General features: G+C 40.1%; 1 protein-coding gene across 1 annotated transcript; it reads left to right on the top strand.

Moving 5' to 3' along the window:
- Nucleotides 1–975: 975 nt before the first annotated feature.
- Nucleotides 976–15,940, top strand: fbxl16 (F-box and leucine-rich repeat protein 16). Its single transcript, XM_054608303.1, has 6 exons — nt 976–1,686; nt 6,470–6,712; nt 9,090–9,355; nt 12,563–12,647; nt 14,556–14,619; nt 15,792–15,940. The coding sequence occupies exons 1-6, from the start codon at nt 976–978 to the stop codon at nt 15,938–15,940; spliced, it is 1,518 nt and encodes a 505-aa protein (XP_054464278.1).
- Nucleotides 15,941–25,715: the final 9,775 nt, after the last annotated feature.

Raw genomic sequence — 25,715 nt, 5'->3', positions numbered from 1 at the left:
TCTGTTGATAAGCAGCAGCATTCATCTTGTTGACCAGTGAGCGGACGTTTGCCAGACGTATTGATAGGAGCTCAGTCTGAGTCTCCTGCTGTCTCATGCCAATCCCAAAGTGAGCTGCTACTGCTCCAACTAAAAGCTCGGTAAACTATTACGGTTCAATGAAAAGTGGTAAAAAGTAAGCAATTACAACTCTCTGCGTCTGTTGCCCTTGCTTGGACCTAACCAATCCTTAAAAGTCGGCCTGCATTTGGATCTCAACTACACACAACTACACACCTGTAAAAACACCTAAATGCATGTTGCACGGCTGTGGCGCTATCGCAGCGACAAAATCGGTCCGCAAACAGAAATATAAGCACCTGTAGTTCCTGCTACAATAGGTCAAATTTTTACATGATTACACACACGGACTCATAAGGTGAAAGCAATACCAGCAACTTGCTACCACGGCAAAAACATCCATAGAAACCTCTCAAACAAGTCCTGCAGAAATATCAATTTGTCCACCGTTGTTCTATCTGTATGTTCAGTATGTAAGCATAATCTGAAGTCTGACATTCACCAGTTGGACTTGTTTTGAGTAGCTCTATAAAGACTTTGTTGCACTGTTTTCATCAGCTCCACCACAGTAGTGTTGCGGAATTGAGGGTTTGCAGGTATACACCGTTTGGGTAAATGATCCTCAACTGTCTTGGCCACCCACTCCCTAAAGATAATTCCTGATATTCTAAAACTAAGATGAAGTGTGGTAGAAAGTTTATTTAAGCGGATACTTCAGGTGACATCTCAACTGATTTAAATTAAACATTGAGGGATTGTATACTTGTTGTTGAATGCTTAAGATTTGCTTAGATATTATGAATCCACAGTTCCAGTCTTTTCACAACCCAGCCCCCTATATATTATATTTAGCACACAAGTTTTCAGTGTTTTATAGCACACTGTGACACTTTTTCTTTTTTCAACAGGTTCCCAATGTTGAACATGACCACCCCCAGCGAGCTGAAGTCTCCCTGCGTGACTCGCAACGGTATGGTGAAGCTGCCCCCCAGCCAGCCTAACGGTCTAGGCAGTGCGAGCATCACCAAGGGGACACCTGCTGCCAAGAACCGTCTGTGCCAGTCCTCCTCGGTACCCTCAATCCTGCCTCCTCCACCGTCCTCCCTTCCCTACCACCACCACCACCATCACCTGGACGGCCCTGGCATGCTCAACTCAGCAGCCTCTCTCCTGGGCTCTGACATGGAGCCTGGAAAGCCTCTGGTGGGCTTGAAGCCGTCCCTCCGTCAGCTTACCCCTCTTAGTCTGACCAAGCCCATGCTGCTGGAACGCCAGCTTGTCCTGGATGAGAAGCTGCTTAATCGATTGCTCTGGTACTTCACTACATCTGAAAAATGTGTGCTGGCGCAGGTATGCAAGACATGGCGCAAGGTGCTGTACCAGCCCAAGTTTTGGGAGGGCGTGACACCTATCTTGCATGCCAAGGAGCTATATACCCTACTGCCCAATGGGGAGAAGGAGTTTGTCAGTCTGCAGGCCTTCGCCTTGCGTGGCTTCCAGTCTTTCTGCCTAGTGGGCGTCTCAGACCTGGACATTTGTGAGTTTATCGACAACTACCCGCTGTCCAAGAAAGGTGTTCGCTCAGTCAGTCTCAAGAGGTCTACCATCACAGATGCCGGTTTGGAGGTGAGTCAGGATGTGTGTGGAAAAGACAAAAGTTATTGGATGTGAATTCCCCCTGATCTGAGCTGATTCTAAGTTATACATGCTGGCTAGTTCAAAGGAGCTGGGAGATTAAAGCATTTTCCCAGCCCTTATTTCAACAATACAACAACGTATTCATGTCACTCGCCACTTAAAAGCTCTGCCTTTCTCTCTCTCTTCTCACTCCTAACTTACCAAATACAAATGCTTAGCAAGTACCCCATTGGCTTCTGGTATGGACACACTATGGCACCATTTAGCGTCTGTAGAGGACGCACCAGGCTTTCAAGTAACTTCAGTGTAAACCAGTAGTTTAGTTGCATTATTATACCTAAAACTATGTTAACCTAAGTTGGAAGTTTATTTTGACTGTAGGTAAATAGCGAGCGGAATCTGATTACCTAGAGTGTCATAGGGGTACCTAGAGCGTCATAGTGGTACATAGATATCATAGGGGTACCTAAAGCATCATAGGGGTACGTAGAGCATCATAGGGGTACTTAGAACGTCATTGGGTTACCTAGAACGTCATAAGAGTACCTAAAGCCTCATAGGGGTACCTAGAGTGTTATGGGGTTACCTAGAGCATCATGGTATTACCTAGAGCGTCATAGAGGTACGTAGAGCATAGGGCCACTGACCAAACGTCATGATTTGACAAGTTGGGAGTGTGACCGTGTTCAGTTTGAATTTTTCTTTTGGCTTTTAGTGTCAAGCTACTGTTAATGGAACCCAACACTTTCTGTACAGATGTTTCACAATAAAAGCATTCAAGCGGCTCAAACACTATGTTTCTTCTTAGGCTTTTAATTTGGAACTATAAAGGAAATGTTGAGTTTCTTCAACCTCAGCTATAATTTGATTTAAAAAGCGTAAAGAAGAGGTGAAGGGACATCATTTGAGAATTAAAATCATGTTGGTGTTAACAAGAGACTGTTGAACTGATGGATTTAATAGTGCAATAGTAAAAGAAATATGAACCATGGAGGTGGCCTACAGCTTATGTCAACAATCCTCAATGTTTATGTTATTCAACTTCAATGTAATCACTAGTGGGAAGATAGATGAAGACATTACCCGGAAAACACATTAGAGTTAAATCTGTGATCTTTATGTTTGTTTTTGGTTGAGTCTGTATACTGTTTAACTGTATATGTAGCCAGCATAGGTACCTGCTGTTTTTGCAATGATAATAGATAGTTGTAGACAACAGTGGCAAAACATGTGAATACACTATGATATTTTTGTTAGTTCATTTCTCAGGATCACTGCTTTTATGCTGTCATATTCCATAGAAACAAAAGAGGCATGAGGTGCCTTTCAGATGAGTTGTTTTTCAGATTCCTCTTCAAACCTGCTAGGCTAGGCGGCTATTCTGGGATGAGTGGATGGTTGCCATGGAGAGAGCTGGAATTGTTGAATGCATGATCTAAATGTGGACTTTGCTGTTGCAGGTATATGCGTTGTGTGTGACCATTTTGTTGCACCTTAAACAAGAGAATTCCATTTAAAAAAAAGAAAAGAAGAGAATCAAATACAAAGAAAATGCATTAGTTAGTTTGACTGCACAATATTTTAGATTTCAAACTCAGCTCTCTTTGTGCTATATCATCCTGCTTGTTTTCACAAAAACACAGCTTTCGCAGATACATTTTTTTTTTCGTTGTGGCATTTTTTTTTTCAGCAATGTTCCTAATTTCATGATGCCACCTTTCTTCACAGAACCGGCCATAGCCAGTAATGTGACTGTTTTTAGAGAGAATAGGAAGTAATAATCATTGTGTACAACACAAACAAGAGGCCTTTGTGCTGCATAATGTGCAAGAAAATACTAAACGATATTGTATAGATATATATAATACATGGTTTATGAAGTTGTAAGCAGATATAATGACATCTTTAAGTGTTTATAACTATTATTTTACTATGTTCTCATTCAGTTTATCTAGCAGGCTCCACCATTTTGGATGCCCAGAGGGAGAACATTTATGAAATGTTTCTGTACTTTTTATGATGCTAAGTAGGGAGGACTTATAGCTGTGGTAGGAAATTTATTTTTGGCATCAGTGGGCAAAAATCCCACAGTAATGATGCAGCCTTTTGTAATTTGAGTGGTCTGCGAGAAAAAACAACTTCTGCAGTTCCTCTCCGTTTTCAGGCTTCATAAAATGTAACCTGATATGAGGAATGATAAATAAATGAATGACTAGTACTAGTACAGGTTACTGTTTGAATGACAGTGAGTCACTGCTCTAGGAGAGAGAGTTTAAGTATTTGGTGTCTTGTTGAATACTGAAGGTTAGATGGAGCTTGAGATGGACAGGCGTTAGGTTGGTGTCAGCAGTGCTGCAGGCGTTGTAGTGGACCGTTGTGGTGAAGATGGAGCTGAGCCGGAAGGTAAAGCTCCCAATTTACCATTCCAACCCTCACCTATGGTTATGAGCTTTGGGTAGTGACCCAAAGAATGAGATTGCAGACATAAGCGGCAGAAATTAGCTTCCTTAATAGGGTGGCTGGGCTCAGCCTTAGAGATAGAGATAGCTTCTTTCCCCACTACCCGGGCCCGAGTAAGAGTAAGAGTAAGAGTAAGAGTAGGAGTGAGAGTAAGCGTAAGAGTAGGAGTAAGAGTGAGAGTGAGAGTACGAGTAAGAGTAAGAGTAAGAGTAAGAGTAGGAGAGTAAGAGTAAGAGTACGAGTAAGAGTACGAGTACGAGTACGAGTGAGAGTGAGAGTAAGAGTAAGAGTAAGAGTAAGAGTGAGAGTAAGAGTAAGATAAGATAAGATAATCCTAAGAGTCCCGAGTAGGAGTAGGAGTAAGAGTAAGGGTGCAGTTACAGCAGCATAGAGTTAAAGTGCAGAGTAAGAGAAAGAGTAAAGTAAGAGTAAGATAAAAGTAAAAATGAAAATAAAAAAGTAAAAATAAAAGTAAAAAAACAAGTAGTATAAATAAGCAATAAAAACAGTAGAAAAACACAATAACTGAAATATAATATTTACAGACAGAAAAAAAAAGTAGGATTATTGCACAGTAAGTTTTTAGGAGTAAGAGTATGTGGTCTGCTAAGGGAGCAGAGTAAGGTAGGAGTAACCTGAGTGAGAGTAAGAGAAAGAGTGAGAGTAAGAGTAAGGGTAGGAGTAAGGGAGTAGGAGTAAGAGTAGGAGTACGAGTACGAGTGAGAGTGAGAGTAAGAGTAAGAGTAGGAGTAGAGTAGTAAGAGTAGAGAGTAAGAGAAAGTAAGAGTAAGAGTAGGAGTAAGAGTAAGAGTAGGAGTAAGAGTAAGAGTAAGAGTAAGAGTGAGAGTACGAGTAAGAGTAAGAGTAAGAGTAAGAGTAAGAGTAAGAGTAGGAGTAAGAGTAAGAGTAAGAGTAAGAGTAGGAGTAAGAGTAAGAGTAAGTGAGAGTAGGAGTAAGAGAGAGTAAGTAGAGTAGGAGTAAGAGTAAGAGTAGAGTAGAGTAAGAGTAGGAGTAAGTAAGAGTAAGAGTAAGAGAGTGAGAGTAAGAGTAGGAGTAAGAGTAGGAGTAAGAGTAGGAGTAAGAGTAAGAGTAAGAGTAGGAGTAAGAGTAAGAGTAGGAGTAAGAGTAAGAGTAGGAGTAGTAAGAGTAAGAGTAAGAGTAAGAGTAAGAGTAGGAGTAAGAGTAAGAGTAGGAGTAGGAGTAAGAGTAGGAGTAGGAGTAAGAGTAGGAGTAAGAGTAAGAGTGGGTGGATGTGAGCGATAAATCCAATAAAAAAACAATGAAAAAAACAATAGCTGCTATAAATTAAATCTATTATTGTCAAAAGAAAGACACAAGGTGAAATAATTATCTATATTTTTAAATGGTTAAATGATTAGTCCATCATTTTTCATGTTTTTATGAAATATTTTGTTATGTACTGTATAATAATTGTTGTCTTATAATACTCTTTTTCATGAAATCTCATTTGTTTAATATTGGACACATTGGATCTCCATGCGAGAGAAATCTTTGACAATGCTTTAATTATAAACCAGAAACACCTAAGAAAACAGAAATGGAAACAGTTGATGCCAACATAAATGAATCAGGAAGAAATTATTTTTTTTCAAGTGTAGAAAGGGATTCAGTGATTCACAGCTTTATTGACCTAAACACATGATCACTGAAGTGAAAAGAGAAAGGGCAAAGGCGGAAACATAAAAAGAAATGAAAATAGTGTTGGTGTTTCATGCTTTTCCTATTTCCATTTACTCCTCAACCCTAACAATCCAGAGTAACTGCCCTTGAGCTCTTTAAGCATTATCACTGGTTTTTGGTTTCACCTGTGTTGTTTAGACACAATGATATGCTGACTCATCAAATAGGAGGGAGAAAACATTTTTGTTAATACAGCTGAAGACGCTAACTTAATTTACTCAAACTATATCCTGCTAGTGGTACATGAGCCAGGTAATCTGGGAAACAATCAGGTTTATCTGCCTCCTTTTACTGCTCCCAATGACATTAGACATCTTTTTTTTACAGATCATCAGTCTCATATACTTCTGTCAGGATTAAGTGGCAGTTTAAGCAAATATGATTTTTTTTAATTTACTTTTAAGTCACCAACTGTAGCTTTTAGTGGTGTTCATGTGTTTGATCAAATATCATTTAAAAAAAACTTGTTTAAGAATCATGCTCCGCAAGTGCAACCTTTTCATAACTATGATTTTGTTAATCCTCTTGTTATGTCTGTGCTCCTTATCTCTCTTTAACCACATTTTAGCAGCTACATCGGTAAGTCAGACTGGTGTCCTTGATGTTGCAGGTCATGTTGGAGCAAATGCAAGGCCTGATGCACCTTGAACTGTCAGGCTGCAACGACTTCACCGAGGCTGGCCTGTGGTCCAGTCTGAACGCCCGGCTAACGTCCCTCAGCGTCAGTGACTGCATCAATGTGGCGGACGACGCCATCGCTGCTATCTCACAGCTCCTGCCCAACCTATCAGAGTTGAGCCTGCAGGCCTACCACGTCACTGACACGGCCATGGCCTACTTCACAGCCAAACAGGTAAAGCGTCACAAGAGAAACCAGCTTGGTACTTTACTGCTAATTCTCATTGTGGATCTCATGAATTCTGTTTTTCAATTGACACACAATATATGTTCCTTTCCTTAATGTTTGTATCCTTATTATTAGTAAGCATTTTCAGTCATCCATAAATAAGCTGGACCAATTTATCCTAGAGGGTCGCCGGGGCCTGGAGAAGATCCCAGCTCACATTAGGGGAGGTATTAGTTTGGTGAAACAAATCAAACTAATGTCTGGACAATTTTCTTATTTTTTAAAGAGATACTAGTCAATATTTTAATATTAAAGTGATAAGGAGCAGTCACAGTTCCAATCAGCTCTACAGTTTTTCTTTTAGAAACAAACTATGAATTAAATATAATATGAATAATTGAGTAAATTACTAAATAATGAAGTACATTTTTTCCAATAAAATAATTATCTCTAAGAAAAATTATCATAAAAAATGAATTCCAATCTTAGTGATAATGTTAGGAAAACCATCTGGTGAAAATTAAAGCTGAAAGCAGAGATGAATTGGTCCTCTCACCTCCCCACATGTTGGGGGTACTAGCTGGACGCCACGGCTGAGCATTTCCGCAACTTGACACAGCACGCATGACTTAGACGCTATTTCCTGTGTGGCTCTGGACATGAATTTCAAATTGTGTATCACCTCCAAGTTCCACTATGTGATCCGAGAGAAAACACACTAATTATACATCATATTGCTGTATATCATGTGTAGACCACACCTTGTAAGTTTTATGTAAATTGGATGATCTGTTTCACATAAGGCTAACTTCCTGTGGTCAGTAAGTGACTATGTATGTGTGTATATACATACTATGTATGTGACAGTATGACTATGACTCAATGTGGCCATGTATACGTCTACAGGCATTGACTCATCAAGCAATTTTGGGCAGATTGGAAAATGTTAAGTTGAGTTATTAAGACTTCCCATTTCACGTTTTGGACAAAATTGACAGCAATGCCACATCAAAGGTCATGAACTCAAAAGCTTTGCAATTTAGCATTGAGATGTCACCTTCCAAATTTGAAGTGGCTCAGGTTAATTCTCAAGGAGGAGTTAGTTTAAATACAACAGCTGCAAATATCTTCACTTTGCAGCTGTTGGCTTTTTTTAAAGTGTGGAGATGTTACAAATTTGTAGATATATGGAAAATTTCAAAGATGGGGGCGCTTTGTTGGGTGCTTCCTTGAGCTACTTCACCACATCCAATCACAAGAGCCATATATGATATGAAGTTTTGCCACTTCTGATGCTTCCACTAGGTGGAACTATAAAGCAGGCATGCCTCACCCAAGCAGAATTGTGATTTCAATCAACATACGTACTAGTTCAAACATGGATTCAAAGTTTCATAAGATTTTGTGCTTTCTAAAGTCTTCAAACATGAAAATGAATGCGCAAAACATGAAATGACAATGGCATTCAACATGGCAACGGCTAAGCCGGCTGCTTGTAGCAAACGGTGCTAACAGTAAACGATATTACAAACATGCTCACAGAGCCAACAGTGTTTAACTAAGCCTGTGAACAGGGTGGTCGCCATGTTTTAACGTTGATGCTATCGGTCGCTACGGAGTGATCAGCTGTAACCACAGTATAAGAGCAGTGCAGAGTCACATCCCACCAAATTTTGTTCAAAGGAACTTTAAACTAGTGCTTTGGGGTGCTATGAGCAACGCCTGAACCCAGTCACTGCAGAACTTTTCAATTTTCACCAGTTCTGGGCATTTTTTGGGCATCCCAACCCCCTTAAAAATGTGACTGCGCCGCAGAATTACATTTAGACACATGATAATAATAATAATAAAAATAAAGATAGCCTGTAGGTGTGAATGTGAGTGTGAATTGCTGTCAGCCCTGCACTCGCCTGGTGAACTGTCCAGGGTGACCCTGTCTTCGCCTAATGTCAGCTGGGATTGGCTCCAGCCCCCTTCGACCCTGAACAGGATAGGCGATTACAGATAATGGATGGATGGACAGTGATAATAATAACAATATCTACAAAAACAATAGGTTCCTCACACTTTCAGTACTAAGGACCGTTGGGTCCATGGAACTTTCATGCTCAGCCCTAAACTTGACAGGGGCCAAGTTAAATGATAATGCATATGATAGAAGGTTTCTGATTTTGATATCGAGTCTGTATCCAGGAAAAGTTTTGAGAAACCAAGGTTTGAGGCAGTATGGTTTATAAATGAAAAACGGATGGTGCCACAAGTGTAGCACATTCCTATATAATAAGTTAGAGGTCAGAGAGAGCCATGCAGAAGTAGATTTTACTACTCTAAAAAGGCTTTCACTTACATAATCAAATAAACTAAAAATACCTTCCACCCCCAGGGCTACACCACCCACACCCTGCGACTTCACTCCTGCTGGGAGATCACCAATCACGGTGTGGTCAACATGGTGCACAGCCTTCCCAACCTGACTGCCCTCAGCCTCTCTGGCTGCTCCAAGATCACCGACGACGGTGTGGAGCTGGTTGCTGAGAACCTGCGTAAGCTCCGCGTTCTGGACTTGTCTTGGTGCCCTCGGATCACTGACATGGCCTTGGAGTACATTGCCTGTGACCTTCATAAACTGGAAGAACTGGTGCTGGACAGGCAAGTGTGTTTGTGGTTGTGTGCTTTCTTCCCTGCAAAAGGCCTGTGATAGAGCCTGATACGTGCAGAAGTATCAAAAACTGTACCCAAGTCAGCAATGACTCAAATTTAAGTAAACAAAATCTTTGAGATCCGCAGGGATACGACCTGCACCATCACATTTTAAATCCAAAGTATGGAAATCACTACACATACAGTAAAGTATGGAATCACTTTGGGTTTCACACATTGCCAGGTAAAGCAGATTAGACAGCATGGCTAGCTCGGATTGCTTGGACAGGTACCATATTGGGGTTAGACCACCAACATGAGTGCCCATAGTGCTCAACTGCGATCAAGCAACTGTCGCTCACATCTTCATGGTCAAATCAGCTGCAGTAATTGCAGTGCACCCATACACGGACATTTATGGTAAATGCATTCAGACGGCCCTGTTAGAGCAGATGGATGTATAAAGAAAACAAAGCAAAAGCTGAACAGCAGACTTGCCAAAGTTAGTGGAAGTATACAGTAGATATATATGACCACGTTACCAAAGTTACCAAAGGGTGTCTACAAAATACATAATGGAAATAAGATAAATCAGATTTTATTAACCAGATGTATAAAACATGTTACTGTGTCACTTATAAATGAAAAAGATATCCACTAAACTGTGAGGGCAATGTCTTTATTCTTTGATTTTTGGCTTGCTGGATAGTTCCAGAACATGACTTAATGTTTGACTTCACACATGCTGAAAATCAAACATTTTTGCTGTATCAATTTAGAGATACTAAAAAGTAAAAGTCTCTAGGAGTGTATGATTCAACTTTTTCTCCTGGTCTAGTGTTAAAGAAAACAGAAATCGTAATAAATCGTAATTAAGAATCGCAATCAGGGGCGCCGCTAGGGATTTTGGGCCCCATGAAAAGAATCTTTACAGGGCCCCCATCGCAATACATATCCAACCTGCACCCAAGTATCGTCATAGTATTAATTGGGAAGAAAAGCATATCGTCCCAGCCCAACTAAGAGTGAGAAGGTATCTGGTAAAAATAGTAATTGAGAATTTATATGAGCGTCAAGGTAAGCCATAATGCATTCTGGGCAATCTACACTGGCATATATTTAACTTTCGATAACGTATTTTTTCAAACTGGAGTTAGTGAACCCTGACATTTTTCCAACCTGGAGCTGGACCCAAAATGTGTGTACTATTGACACTCGACCATAACTAAGTCCCCTTACTTTGGGAGAGACCTTCTTGTTAAGGACCTGTACATTCTAATACAATTCAATACAACTCTTCTGCTATAAAGTCTACTTTATGATGTATATAATGTTCCTTGGTTGTTGAAAGTGTCACGGAGGTGTTAATTAAATGATGAGCACTGAGCTCAGAGTTTGAGATGGTGTTGGACTGGATTATATTCAGAGATGTTTCTAATATTCTGCCCCACTCATGAATGTAAATGGGTGGGACAAACATAAAGAAACCAGTACAACACTGTCAAAATAAACTTCACAAACTTAGTTTTTATGTTTCCGCGACAAAAGTACTTTGTTAGGTTTAGGAAAAGTGTGGGTTAAAATGTGTATGTCTATTACATGAAGTAAGTGCTTGTTATGTAACTGGCGTGTGACTTGGTTTAACACAGGACACCAATGGCAGTTTCCATAATGAAAGTTCTGTTCACCTCCCTTCCAGCCCGCCTTTCATAAACTTCCTCGCTCTTTATTCTACGTCATTGCTCTGTCCGTCTGATAACGACACAGATAGGTTTACATTGGAGCTAGTTGAAAGCACCATGCGTCTCATACAGACACTAAAGGCTGCCTCCGTGTGTCAATATCAGACACAGTGGAGCACTGACCAGGCCTCAGTATTTGATTGGTTGGGAGGGGAAATTGGTTGATTGTATAGTTGAGCCTAATAATAGGGCCACTGAGGGTTTTTATGTCTTTTAAAGTAGAATGTATATAGTGGGATATGTGAGAAATGTAATTAGTAATGGCTTTCACAACCATTGATTTACTGGAGCGACTCATGCTAAAACTGTACAGTTACACGGAGGACAACACTATACTAACACAGTCCATAGAGAGACTTGCCATTAGAACACATTGTAGTGCTGCAGATGGGAAGTGGTTGAAAATAAGAGCTTTGTAGATAGCACTGCTGCTGAGCTAACTTTAAAACAGTGGACTTGCTCATCAATTCTACCCACAAATGTTGCCGTATTTAGTAACAAGATTGCAGAGAGGAATGCAGGGAAAAATATACTAAAGAATTGATATCCTAATTTTATTGACACTGTTTTCCATAAATCGTTCTCCTAAAAATCTTTCCAAAAGCAGTTCATTCGCATCAAATATTATATCAATATTGAAATATGCAGCATGATGGCCCAATGGTAGAGCGATGATTCTCTAGATACTTATGATGACACTTATGATGAATGACATCAGCATTGATGCACTCTGCCACATCTGAATGTTGACGTCATCAGAGCCAAGCAATATATCAATTGGCTGATTCATGCCAATTTTGGCTTATCATGGCCTCTTTATTCGGTACGCCTTTGGCTCTATTTCTATTGGAGATAATAAAGCTTGTAATCTCCTGTTACATCTTCTCCTAAAAATGCTCTATGAGACTGAGATCTGGTGACTGTGGAAGCCATTAGAGTCCACTGAACCACAGCTGGTTGATATGACAAAAATTGAATCACATTACTTTTTTCACATCAGTAGATATTTATTTATGTTAAAATATAAATCGTTAAAAGTAAATTTTTCAGTCCTCAGATTTGCTTTAAGGTTATCTATAGGTTATTCAGAGCGTCAATATATCAGCAAACAACTATCATCTATGTGAAGCTCTAGAGGAGTAATGTATACCTGAGCAGAGTCTCTCTCCCTCTGTGTGTATTGTTATTAGAGCTTCTTCAGGACAGCCATGCATGTCTTTAGTGCATGTTAGTGCATGTGAGCGTGCCCCACTGGTTAGCTCAGGGCTGCTCCTCTAATCTGCTCTCATATGTCAGCTTTAGAATTCTTTCAAACTGTAAAATAAATAACCTGGTTTGTGTCCTTTTGGGTACTTCAAAGTTATTGAAATGTCATATTGCATCTAATAAATTAAATTTCATCAGAGTTGAGATAATAAAAAGAGATAGTCATGGTTTACTAAAGTGTTTTGTTGTGTATTGTGTCTACTTTTAGGTGTGTGCGGATCACAGACACTGGGTTGGGCTACTTGTCCACCATGTCATCATTAAGGAGCCTCTATCTGCGCTGGTGCTGTCAGGTAAAACAAAATACACACACACAAAAGTATAAAACGAAGTCTTGAGAGTTAGTCTTCAGAACTCCCTGCATTTTCTTGTATTTTAGATTAACAGATGTTGTATGATCATTTAGCAACCAAGGTTCCAGACTATGAAAAACAACTTGGCAATGTACACAGTATCTGAGAAAATCACTAGTAGGATATAATATATCTATAAACATTATATACTAAAATATCTGACCAGCAGATCGCGGACGCTGTGCTAAGCATTTTCATGTTAGTAACAGGATAAATCCTTTTGATTTTCATGATCTCATGACCTTTACTGTAGCACTTCCTTAATTTTAACCTTTATATTAGTTGTCCAACTAGTAGTAAGGCTCTAAGAAAGGCAAAATAGTCTGAATTGTAACTTTCAGTTTCTGGACTATAATAAACACAGCAGCCTCTGGAGGGTTGTTAGGGAGGACTATGCCTTTTTAAAAATGCATTCTTACCAGTTAATTCTAAAATGACCTTATCACAAACTTTATAGGCCTAATTATTTCCAACTTATAGTAAGGCTCTAAGAATAGCAAAATAGTTAGTATTGTGGCTGGATCCATCCAACTCCATCAATTGTGAACTCCTCCCTGTCTTCTGGTTACATCTACCTTCCCCTTAAAGCTTGCCACAGGCACCCCCATACTCAAATAACCTGGTCTTTACCCCTACTCCCCCAATAACTACCGGCCCATTTCAACGTGCCATTCCTGTCAAAAGTACTGAAGAGAGTCATTGGCACTCAAATCCCACCTTGACTATAATAACCTCTATGATTCTTTTCAGTCTGGTGTTTGTGCAAAACATAGCACTGAAACTGCTCTGATCAAAGTCACAAATGAACTATGGTTATTTGGACACTGGTTCCATCAGTCCTTTTGACACCATCAACTGTTCCACACTCATCACTCCATCCACCCTTGGTACTACTAGCACTGCCCTCTCCTGGTTCCAGTTCTACCTCTTCGGACATCAATTTATCTCAATCAACAACTAGAAATGACCATAATTTGTGTCACCCATGGTATTCCCCAGGGTTTGGTGCTTGCTCCCCTTCTATTCTCTACATGCTAGCACTTAGAAAGATCCTAAGCCACGATGGCCACTGTTATGGAGGAGATAATCAACTCTAACACTCCTCCAAGACTATCACTGCAGCCTCACTCCACCAACACCACTTGCATAATGGACAATAGAACATTGATGCAAAGAAACGTTCTGAAACTCAACTGCAATAAGTCAGACTCATTTACATTATCTGAAAGTAGGGATGCGTTCCAAAACTAGGTATTGACCGTGCCCCAGTGCTCAATTAGTACTGATAAGCCCCGATGTTACTGGTGTTTTTTATTAGTACTTTTTAATAATTTGATTTGATTTATCATCGTCATTTGCTCTGCTCCCTTTTGTCGGACAGAGCTCCTCCAACACACACACACACATAGACACAAACAGAAAGACGAATCCAATACTTTATCAATACATCTGTAAACATGTAAAAACCTAAACCTAATTCAGTTGGCCTGTGCTGCTATGTTTACACAAACACAGCATGAACGTTCTGCCAGAAGTTCTTTTTTTGGGGCTGAGACAAAGCAGCCATGTGGACAGAAGACAAAAGGACTTTTCGTCCTGGAAATGTCCTTCCAATGCATATTGTAGACTCTGTCTTCTTGTCTATGAAATTGCTCATTGTGCAGTGTAGTGACAGTGTGGGTTCCATGGTAACGTAGCTCTGACAGCTAGACGAAGTAGCAGCGGGGGGCAAGGGTCAGTTGTTCTTCTACTTTTCACAATGATTACGAATTCTCATATAGTCTTCTTTTGTGTGTGTGTGTGTGTGTGTGTGTGTGTGTGTGTGTGTGTGTGTGTGTGTGTGTGCAGGTGCAAGATTTTGGTCTCCAGCATTTGTTTGGAATGAGGAGTCTTCGTCTACTGTCTCTTGCAGGTATGAGTTATAGCTCCAGTAAGGCTTCCTTCTATTAGAATGTGACCAACGTGTCTGTATACACACTGACACAGATGTTACAAACATAATAACATTGTAACCTTTATTGATCCTGCATGCATTAGACAAGGAGTAAAGAAGGAATAACATATTAATGGTAAAGATAAACTAAACACACATAAATGAGTGTCAATGTACATTTTATTGTGTAAATTTAGTTTGTTCATAGAAATCTAGTCCATTAATGTGCTGTTAATACAACTGAACCAGGTGAACCACGTTACACTGTATTTAAGTGGATTAGATGTTATTCTACTCTGTGCTTTGTTCTGGAGACTTATAGTGCCATCTAGTGGCCGCTCCACTAACATAGAAAAAACTTGCCTAGATGACCACATCTGGTCTATTACGATGGAATGTGTGAAATGAACCCATGGCCTTTCCTTGGCCAATAGGTCACGATAGCGTTTTTGTGGCTTCAGTTGAACAGAAAAACTGACCAGTAGGTAATGCTCATAGAAAGTGAAAACAAGTTAGAGCTGATTAATTAACATATGAACAACATCCTCTGCAGTTATAAATGAAAAAAAAAAAAAGAATTGCATGCCATCTTTCAAGCAACATGGCAAACGTTTCCTAATTGTAAATTGTGAGGATTTGCTCTCACTTTGGAATGTTGGTTGGAAAAAAACACCTGATGATTTCATGTTGTAAGATTTTTCTCAATTCTCTGACATTTATTGACCAAAAAAGAAAGCGAGACATCCATGCAATGACGTGGTGAATTTAAAGGTTTGGGCTATTTTACTTCCTTAACATATGTTCTTTCAGACTAGTTGAAAGAAAACATCAAAACTACACTTTTAGATGTTTTTTTTTTTTACTACTTTGTCAATTTGCCTCAGTTGCACATTTAAATTGAGCATTTCATAAAACTTGTAATACAAAAGGAATCGTGTTAATGTATATAATCATCTAACCCTAACCCTAGTTATCATTTGACCCAATCCTCCTGTAGAGCTCCCTTATAATTGGATCAAGAAAATAATTGGAAAGTTATTATCAACAAAGAAAACTGTTGGTTGCCCTGCAAATACATTTTGTAACCTTTTGGCTGTATACCCAGCCCACAGCTGAATGTTGTCCCTCCTGCTGTGCCCCCCCCCCCCCAGGCTGCCCCCTGCTGACCACCACCGGCCTGTCAGGCCTCATCCAGCTGCAGGAGCTGGAGGAGCTGGAGCTGACCAATTGCCCCGGAGCCACCGCTGAGCTCTTCAAATATTACTCCCAGCACCTGCCCCACTGCATGGTCATCGAGTAAGACCACCGACCCACCCCATTGACCGACCGACCGACCGCCATACTTTTACCTTCCTCCTCCTTCCTCTTCCTCACTCTTTTCTCTAATGCTAGCCCGGAGACAGAACTGCTCCTACCGTGCCACACCGTTCCTCATTCCCTGCCCACGTTCCCAGCCCGTCTTCCTCCACACCCCATTGAGTAGACTGACCCAGAGGCGGACAGAGAGGCAGGAGGGCAGATGATGGTACATGCCAGACCCAGAGGATGATGGCGTGGCATTTGAGCTTCATTTAAAGAAGATGCCGGAGTGAAGAGCTTGGTGTGACGTCTTGTCTGAAAGCAAGTCTCTTTTTCAGAATCAGCTGAAGGGTTTTGTTTACGGAGGAGGGCTTCTCGAAAGACTTTGATATTTTTTTTTTTAGCTGAAAGGATACTGAAGAGAGTGACATATCCAGATGCAGCGTGGAGGAGTTATGAAAAGGGAAATAAAGACTGGAGTGTTTGAGCTGATATGGTGGAACTCACACATGCGCTCATACACTGTAAACACACACACACACACACACACACACACACACACACACACACACACACACACACACACATATACTGTATATGGTAAGTAAAACAAATGTAAGTCCTCTCAACCATGAGTACTGACATTTCTATTTCCATCACTCTGTAATATAACTGCTGATATTTCTTTCTTAGAAGGTATCAAAGGTTTAGTTTTCTCTTCTTTAGAGAGACACCATAACGCCAGCTGGAGAAACAGGAATCAGAGAGAACTAAAGATGCAGTTCAGGAAGTGAATGACAGGGCTGGAACTTCTCTCTCTCTCTCTCTTTTTTCTCCCTTCCTCTGTGTGTGAAGTGTGCGTCATGGACCCACAGGTACCCGCCTTTTTGGGATACCACTACCTTTTTCCATTTCCGTGTCAAAACAAAAAAAAGGAGAAAATTTGAAAAACATCAGTTTACATTTTTTGTGTGTTGAGGTCGATTGGCTCGTTGCTTCACTTTTCCCCTCTCTTCTTCAATTTTTTTGTACACATATTATTTAATTTACAGATCTGGAGGACAAGCTGTCGTAAACTGTGAATGTTGTGTTTTTAAAAGGGAAAATGTGTTGCAGAGGCCGTGCAACATGAACAAGCATTCAGTCACATGGAAAGTAAAGTGTGCACAAAGCATCTGACCTGAAGGCTTGAGAGCTTCTCCTGAGGACACAATGCTTTTCACACTGATGAATAGGAAACAAGGCGGCTGTGGGCCTTAAAGTGACAGTGATGGTGTTTCTGGACTAAATAACTTCAGTTAGCAGGGGGCATGTTGGTGAAGTAGTTTTATCCAAATTGGGGGAGAACTGTTTTTTTTGCATTAACCCCTTCTTCCTCTTCTTTTCATCTTTTAAATGCCGATGGAAACACATGATGTTTGGTGATAGTTCTGAAGCTGCTAATGCATTGTGTGACCCCGTGGCTAAGGTCAGGTTACTTCAAAGGTAAAAAGGGAGGCTGGGGGATTTCAGTATTTCATATTAGAGCAGTTCTTACAGAGTCCACTACAGGCCTGGGACAGAAATGATCAGGAGCTAGCGGCCTTTGTATTGTGGTAGTTTTTAAAAGATAATTAAGTTTGCAAGAATTTCAGAAATTTACCTACAAACCCAGAGTCAAAGAAACTTATGAATTGCCTTTTTTAAATTTATGTTTTCAAATTACATTTAGCCTAGCTTAGCTCAATGAGTTGGTGTGAGTGGGATCATGTAATGTTAAACAATTACTAACATTTCTTAACATACAAAACAAACAATACATTATCTCTCCAGCCACCAGACTTTAGTCAAACAACAGTCATTTGATCTTGTTGATCATCGAAACACACTTCATTCAAACTCGACAGAAACCGAATAAAACCCACAACAAGCTACTACTTTGGTGTAGATAAGCTCTTTACAGGGCTAGGCCCAGATAGAGCATTTTTCTGCATGTTCTTTATTTTGTTGTTGTTGGACAACCACCAAATGAGCATTCAGGATGCTCCTGCCAGAATGTGAGGTGCCTAGAACCAAAAAAAATAAATAAACTGCATCAAACCATCTTTGTTAGTCTTTCAACTGTTCCAACAATCACCAACTCTGGTTTGAGAGCAGACATTATCAAAGTAACCGCTGAAACATTTTCATTGTTTACTAACTGTTCTGCCTTCATGACATCAAAAACTGTCCATCACCGATTTTAAGGAGTTTTTGTGTGTGTAAAAAAACGGCATATCCACATTTATTTTGGCGGAAAAAATGTAGAAATGTTTTGGCTGTAATTGACATTTTCAATCGTGATTTACATCATATATTTCATATATCACTGCAGAAGTGATTTTATATGAAACTAAAAACTGCCAATTGCCTTTTAAAGGAAAACTAGCATTTATGAAGTAAATATAAATGTGAGCAAAAACACAAAGTAGGCAGAAATAAGCTGTATGCTCTTGTTGCCTTTCAAACTGTTCTCATTTTATTTGTTGAATGGCCAAATAGCATACATGTGATGTAACAACAATAACTAAATTTAAGATGTGCTTAGAGCCCTTCCGGTGGGCGAGTTGGGAGGAAACCAGCCATCCAGGGTTATAAACCAACACTGATGTTCAGAAACACGGCAGCATTCCAAACAGCATCACAGAGAACAGTTTCAATCATTAACATATAGTGCACTGGTTCCCAACCTGGGGGTCCCGTCTGTCCCTTGGGGTCGCAAAAGCTTCACGTGGGTTTTGAATCTAAACAAAATCATGTTTCCTCGCCCGCAAGATCTGGGCTTTTTCAGAAGAGAGACAGATGTTTTCAGCTGGTAAAGAAATGCTTTGGTGGAGATGACCCCTTAGAGAAGTTCACCGTTAAAACAACCAAAGAGCTAATAGAACAATGGCCATATGTCAGGGAGAGAAAACCTATAAAGTATGCATTATTGTAATTTAAATATGTAATAAGGACAGAATGATATCAAAAGTTCCTAAAAACAGGAATGAATGCGCTCAAATTCATCCATATGTTGTTTAACCCAAACTACCCAAAAATTATTGTGTTCAGTATTCAGGTTGTGTGTAGTAGTTTTCTCAGTTGTTCTCTACTGTTATTGTTATTTTTTTCGTAGACCTTTGATTCCACATCCATAAATTGAGCTAAGCTACACTAAGCTTAGTATTCAACATGCCTTTGTACTGCTCAACTGATACAAAAAGGCATCTTCAAGGTATCTGACTCTGGGTACGCAGGTGAAATAGTAAAGTTTCCCATAAACCAAAGTATTTATTTCATATGGAAATAAGTTATTGATGTTACAGAGGAAAACAAATAACTATAAAGCCAGTTGTCATGTGTCTTTCCTTTGATCATCTGATATTGAAAGAAATTAATAAGCCCAACAGTGAGCCATTGTGCTGCTTGACGTGCTGACTGCCAACTGAAGGGATTGGATCAGTGCAGCCAGTATTAGGTTGTGCCAAATGCATCTGCAGCAGCGCATAAAATGTGGCTGCTGCTTCTAGCGGATCGCTGACTACACTGAACCGGACTGAGTGTGGACTGTATGGACATGGCAGACCATGCATGTTTTTAGTTGGTCTGTGTTGTGTTTCAAGATAGATCATTTTAGAGGTTGCTCCGAATCTCGTCATTGTACATAAGTATATTTATTTATTTATCTATTTATTTAAATTAATTTTGTGTCTTATTCACTTGATTTATTTATTGAAGAGACATTCTTCAAAGGATTTTATTTTATGGAACTTGCTTCAAATTTGGGCCTGAATTATCCTTGAATTAGCATTGATTGTTTTTGTTTTTTTTATCATTACATTCTGACATTTCAGACCCCAAAATGAAATGATGTACTGATTACACATTTGACATACACTTGTTACACACCAGTGACTATTAACATCATTAACACTGACAAAAGTATATTTTCTTCTGTGCCGGCGAGTTACAACTTTGTTTGCTGTTGGATCCATCATCAAGAATACGAGGGCAAACAGTGGTGACAAGTTATATTTACCGTCATTGTCCTGAATGTGGAAATACAGAGTATGATATACATAAAAGCATTTAAAGTGTGAGATTGACCTCTGTCATTGCTAAACAATGTTTACGCTGTCTACTAACATGACAAAGGGAAAGATCTCAGAGGATGAGGAACTATGGAAGCTCATTTCTGACAAGACTAATGAAAAGAGAAACAAACTTGTTGAAACAGGTTTTGAGCATGAGCCAACAAGCTAGCTTTAGCAGTAGCTCTGAGCTAACTAGCTATGGTGTGGGAGAGCCTGAGACTTTATTAGAACTGTATGGTGGCCAACACTTGCCAACTGGGCTAACACCACAGTTTGGTCACTGGCCCTCCACTTCAAACTATGACGCTCTAGCTACCCCTCTAGGGGCAGTTTTGGACTCAGTTTCTTCTTACATGCATAGTGTCTTTTCAAAATAAAGTTCTGTGTTCACAAGAATCTTGTGTTTCAGCTCTTAAGATGCATACAGTATCTCAAGTGAAGATAACCTTCCAAAGTAGGTTTCCTGAGTTTTTAGGTTTACTACTGCTACAAATTCAAGGTGGTTATCGGTTTATGCAACAAAACTACTTTGTTAGGTTTAGGGAAAGATCAGATTTTGATCAAAAAAATAACGTCTGTTACTTAACTGGCGTTAGCCAAGAACGTAAGCCACATAACAAAACAACTCTAAAATAAGCCAACTTTGACTTGGTTTCACATGGGACACAGACAGTGGTCTCCTGGGTGAAAGTCTGTTTATTTGACCCATCAAACCTAACGCAGACTTTCTTGCTATTCAAACTACACCAGTTGCTCTGAACATATAACAATGACGAGGATGGGTTCACATCACAACAGAGCGGTCCTGACCAAGCGTCCATATTTGTCGAGTTGGGAGTGAAAACAGGTTGGGTTGCATTTTACATAGAAGAAAACCTGAAGATTACAGGCATGCTGATACACTGATTTTGTTTATACTTATACTATTCAACCAAGTGCATACTGAGTGAAGGCTTTCACATGGAGGAAACATCTTCTGGGGCTGTATCAAAGAGTTTCATTGTTTTTAGTTTTGGCCTACTCTTCATTATCTTTAATTGCCTGCAATTCGGTAAAATTCTACTGAAAGTTTTGGTTTGGGAGACTTAGCCAAGTTATTAGACAACAGTTGTTTAGTTCATCTCAATTTAGGTTAAACTGTCAGATCAGGATCCAAAAATCTGGTAATTCTGAATATCACTATTATAAAGTTGTCAATAATGAATTGATAAGACACTAATTGATCCCAGCCCTACCCTGTCAGCATAAAGGATGATGCGTTCTCCACAAACAGCTCTCTTCCTGCACTCTCACACTATGCCTCACAATCTGATCACTGATCTTGTTCAGTATTTTTGTTTTTAATGAGCTTCCTATGGATTCAAATGTTTACATATCATAAACTCTGACATGCAGTCATGCATTTCTCAGCTACAAACAACTAACAGCAAACCTTTCTGAGGTACATTATAAGGAAAAATCATTCCGTTCACTTCTACTACTGTCTACAGCCTTTGGACTACATCTGTCACCATTTTGTTACAACCCTTGTACAGCACAACTTTAAGCAGTAAAATAAATACTGACAGTTTACTGATGATGTTGAAATTGGCTGAATTTGTGTTTTCTTTCAGTTTCATTGGGTTTAGCCAACCTGCCTACTCTTACTTTGACTGAAGACCATCTTTGCACTTATGACCGTTGGATTCTATACTTTAGTACCTGCACATGTTCCAGAGCATTTGAATTTAAAAAAATAAAATAAAACATCAAATCACACCAACATGTCTGTTGACAAGAAGTTTCAGAGCCAGATGTTGTCAACAAGTGGTTTGGATGTCTAGTAACAATGGGACTGAACTGATGGTTTGTCAAGCTGTGTTGTTCACACGTGCATATGTCAGGATTTTCAATAAGAGGATGAAATGTTCCGAAGAGGGTAGATCTGGTCACAATATGGATAATACGTTTTAATGCAGCTCTTCAGCAAATAAAATGTCACGCTGTAAAGACCAGGGTGGACTAAAGAACAGTCACTTTGCTACTGACAAAATACTCTTAACTCACGGTCCACTGGGGCTCTCGACCACATCAGCTTCCTTAGTTATCATCAGGTGACCTATGGAACTATACTAGGGTTTACAGTGAACAGTGAAGATGGGACGCTGGGAGCATGAAGATAAACACTAACAGACCAAATCAATACCTCAATTTGAACTTCACCACCACATACAACGTCAAAGACCAGCAATGAGGACCCTCCTACACAGAGCACATCTTATCAGTGGGGAGGAGGATGGACAGAGGGTTCAAGAGGCACTCCAGGTCAACAGGTACAGGAAGCGGATGATAGGAATCCTGCCCCAACTTCAGACCAGAACGAACACTGGTAACAATTAAAAATAAAACTATACGAAAATATCAGTTTACAAGCTATCACACAAGTTCTGCAGTATACTTCAAGTCTCATTTATCCAGTCGGATGTTCATTATTTCACATACACATGTATCTTTGCTAAAAATCTGACAATTTAAAACACTTCCTCATAAACAGTCTCAGCATTGTGCTACTGTTCTGTGTGAGTCCGATGGGTTTTAAATAGTAAGGTTAACTTTTTTTGATCCTTTGTTCATCAGTTTTTAAAATAATGTATTCATATACTTTTTCAATAGTTTATGTTGAATAAGGATATGATTTTGTGATAGATTTTAACCCCAAAAAGTTAAACCTTGATGGAGATAGCAAACGGCACCACTAGGGCATATAATGAGTTCTTCTTAATATACAGGCGTATTTCTGAGGAGTTATTGTGAATTTCTGTTAGTGGCCTGTTCTCCTCCTAACCCTGCTGCGAAGCCCAAACGCTTCATATGCCCCCCTCTCCCTCCCTCTTTAGTGCCTACTGCTCTTAAACCTTGCTATTTACTTTCCCTTGCTATAAACCTGGGACCACACCAACCTCCACAAAGTAGGTCAGACCAAGCACTTCAAGATACAGAGTCATTTATCACCATGCACACACACAATATCTAACTCCCCATCCCCAATCTGCTGCTGGACTGGGTAGCTAAAGTCTGCATGCTGCTGGGTCTAACAATGCAGTGCTTGGTGTGCAACTATCAGAAACAGTGATGGTTTCTTTAACCTCTACTTCCTTTGGAGTGTGTCTGGGAACACATATCAGTGTGTGCACCTTTAACCTTTAGGGCTGTACATTCAAAATGTGTGACTTTCTTTTCCAACAGACAGACCTTTGTTTTTGTTACCTGCTGTTCTCTCAGGGAATCAAGGAATGTTTACCTTTGGACCACCCCTATCAAATCCCCAAGACTTACCCTTGGATGTGGTCGGCTTGTTTTTCTGTCAGAAGACCTTGGTCCCCTCCTTGCAGACAAGAAGGCCTCCACTAGTTCTGAGAATGTGTTCTTTCACTGACACTCTCCCTTTGGGTGACATAGTGCAGAGTTACTGCTCCAGGATCAGGACCACTCCCACCTCTTTTCCTGTCTTTAGTAATCTTTATGTCCATAGTAAAGCTCTCCTGGAGTCTCCCCAGCATGGATGTGTAGCTATTGGAACCACCTTACAATACATTTCTTCAGTTTCTCATATTTTGCCCATTGCCTATAACATTAACATTATCAGGGCCCACTGACTCATTCAAATCCATAGCAACATAGGCCCTTATAGCCTTACCAGACAGATAGGGGACAAGCTCCACCGCCCGCTCTGCTCTGGCCCATCAGTAGGCAGTAGCTAACAATCAAATGTTTTAAAATTTTGTTCAAAATCATCTTTGTCATCCAATTCTGGAATGGTGGCTCTGCTCCATGTGGCCGGCCCACCTAGCAAATGAGGAGCCTCCTCAGTCAAGACCCCTTGGACACCCATCGTCTCCACCCGTTCCTGATCCTCCATCTCCCCCTGGTCTCTTAGAAGAGCCCCTGGGTCCAACTCTAAGACTTTGCCTTTGTTGCTCGGCATGACCGTCTGTGCTCCTTGTGTTGTAGCGTCCTGACTTCTTCTGGTTCTCCAGCATCAGTGACAGAAGAAACAAATGACTGACACTAATTAAAGCATTATGTTAGTGATTCTACATACCTTTTAGTGTGGCTGACTGGCGCAGGAGGTGAGTTAAATTGAGGAAAGGCTCAGGAGGCAGAAGTCTGTCCAAAAAAGGCAGTGGTTATGAAAACCAAAATTCAATGAAACAGAGGAGAACAACAGAAGTCCCATGGAAATCAAGGGCAAGTAGGAGCTGAAAAAAAAAAAGAACTGCAATAACAGAGCAAAGTAAGCTGCTGCCAACAACAACCTTCAGAGTTCTGACAGTCAATGCCTAAGTGGCTTTATATACCCTCCTGCCCCACCCTAACTGGACTGAATCAATACATGGGGCTGAGGAACACTACCCACTAAAACCTGATCCTAACAGGAGCATAATTCAGCCTAGACTGCCATTGACGCGATGACTTTAGTAAGGAAAAGGGAAAGTCACAATTAGAAAACATCACCATGTTTAATACACACTACCCAGCCATGCACGTTAAACTGGTTAAGGAACATTTATTTTGTTTTCCTATCATATTGGTTAGGTTAGAAATAAATCACTTGGTTGATGGCTCCCCCTGAGCCTTACCAGGTGGACGGACTCAGCCTGATGACAGTGATGGCTGCAGGAGATGTAGGGCATGAGGAAAAGAACAGAGGGAACCTTTGCAAATAGAATTCAGCTTCTTCTGCAGCATTGTAAAAAAACAACAAAAAAACTGCAACATAACAACAACAAAGATCAAAGGTATATATTCTATGTTATGGAGCCTTGAATTTAATATTTATGTATTACTGTACAAGATATTTTAATAACAGGTTTTCTGTTTTAATTGTTTGAATGTATTTTGCCCAAGATTTAATTACGTTTTATCAAAATATTGAAATTATTTACATTTGACCTGAAAGGTTTAATGGACATAACTTTCCCAGGATGCCTTGATCTATGATTAATGTCGTCTTACTCCACCCACCCAAATGCACACGCTTATTTAATGGTATTTGTGTGTTGACATTGTTGTGTTTGACATGATTTGGCTCCTGGATTGTTTAAGTAGTCCTGAGGTACGTCTTGGCATTTCTAAAAGCAGTTTATGTTAAGTTATTGCTGGTTGGCAGATGAATCTTGTCCAAACAAAAGACATTTCACCAACTAATATGTTTGACCACAAACGCAACAAAAGTGAAAAAACGTAGAATTCATTTTCTTTGGTGATTGCAGCTGATTCATCCCATAATGCACGTGGCAGAGGGGATGAGCTGGATAAACTTCTTCAGGAGAGAGGAGTGGCTCAAAAAACTATTTGTTATACCCCTGTGAGTCTGATACTGTAGTTTCACCATGCCAGTCTCCACGTCAGTCACATCCGCGTTCACATCTTTACGTCATTACGAAACATAGTGAAAGTTGAGTCGGATTCTCTGAGCACCGGGGTTGTCTTTTCATAAATCCTTATGAATTCTCCTTCACATCCTTCCTTGACCTCATGACCTTTTCTATCAAAAAAAGTGGCTAGGAATAGATGCTTCGTCTTTTTTTTTTTACTGTAGCCTTCGCTCATCAGCCTTGCTCTGTTGCGTTTTGTTTCTTCCAGAGAAGCCAGCGCCGAGAGCAGTGAGTTGTGGCTCAACGAGTCAGGCACTGACCCACA

This window comes from Anoplopoma fimbria, chromosome 11 (assembly GCF_027596085.1).
Source record: "Anoplopoma fimbria isolate UVic2021 breed Golden Eagle Sablefish chromosome 11, Afim_UVic_2022, whole genome shotgun sequence".
Classification (NCBI taxonomy): Eukaryota; Metazoa; Chordata; class Actinopteri; order Perciformes; family Anoplopomatidae; genus Anoplopoma; species Anoplopoma fimbria.
This window is presented reverse-complemented; position numbering and strand designations above follow the sequence as displayed.

Coding starts and splice junctions, on each gene's coding strand:
- fbxl16 (XM_054608303.1), top strand. CDS start 976: ATGTTGAACATGACCACCCCCAGCGAGCTGAAGTCTCCCTGCGTGACT. Junction 1,687..6,469: donor TCACAGATGCCGGTTTGGAG/GTGAGTCAGGAT, acceptor TTGATGTTGCAG/GTCATGTTGGAGCAAATGCA. Junction 12,648..14,555: donor ATCTGCGCTGGTGCTGTCAG/GTAAAACAAAAT, acceptor GTGTGTGTGCAG/GTGCAAGATTTTGGTCTCCA.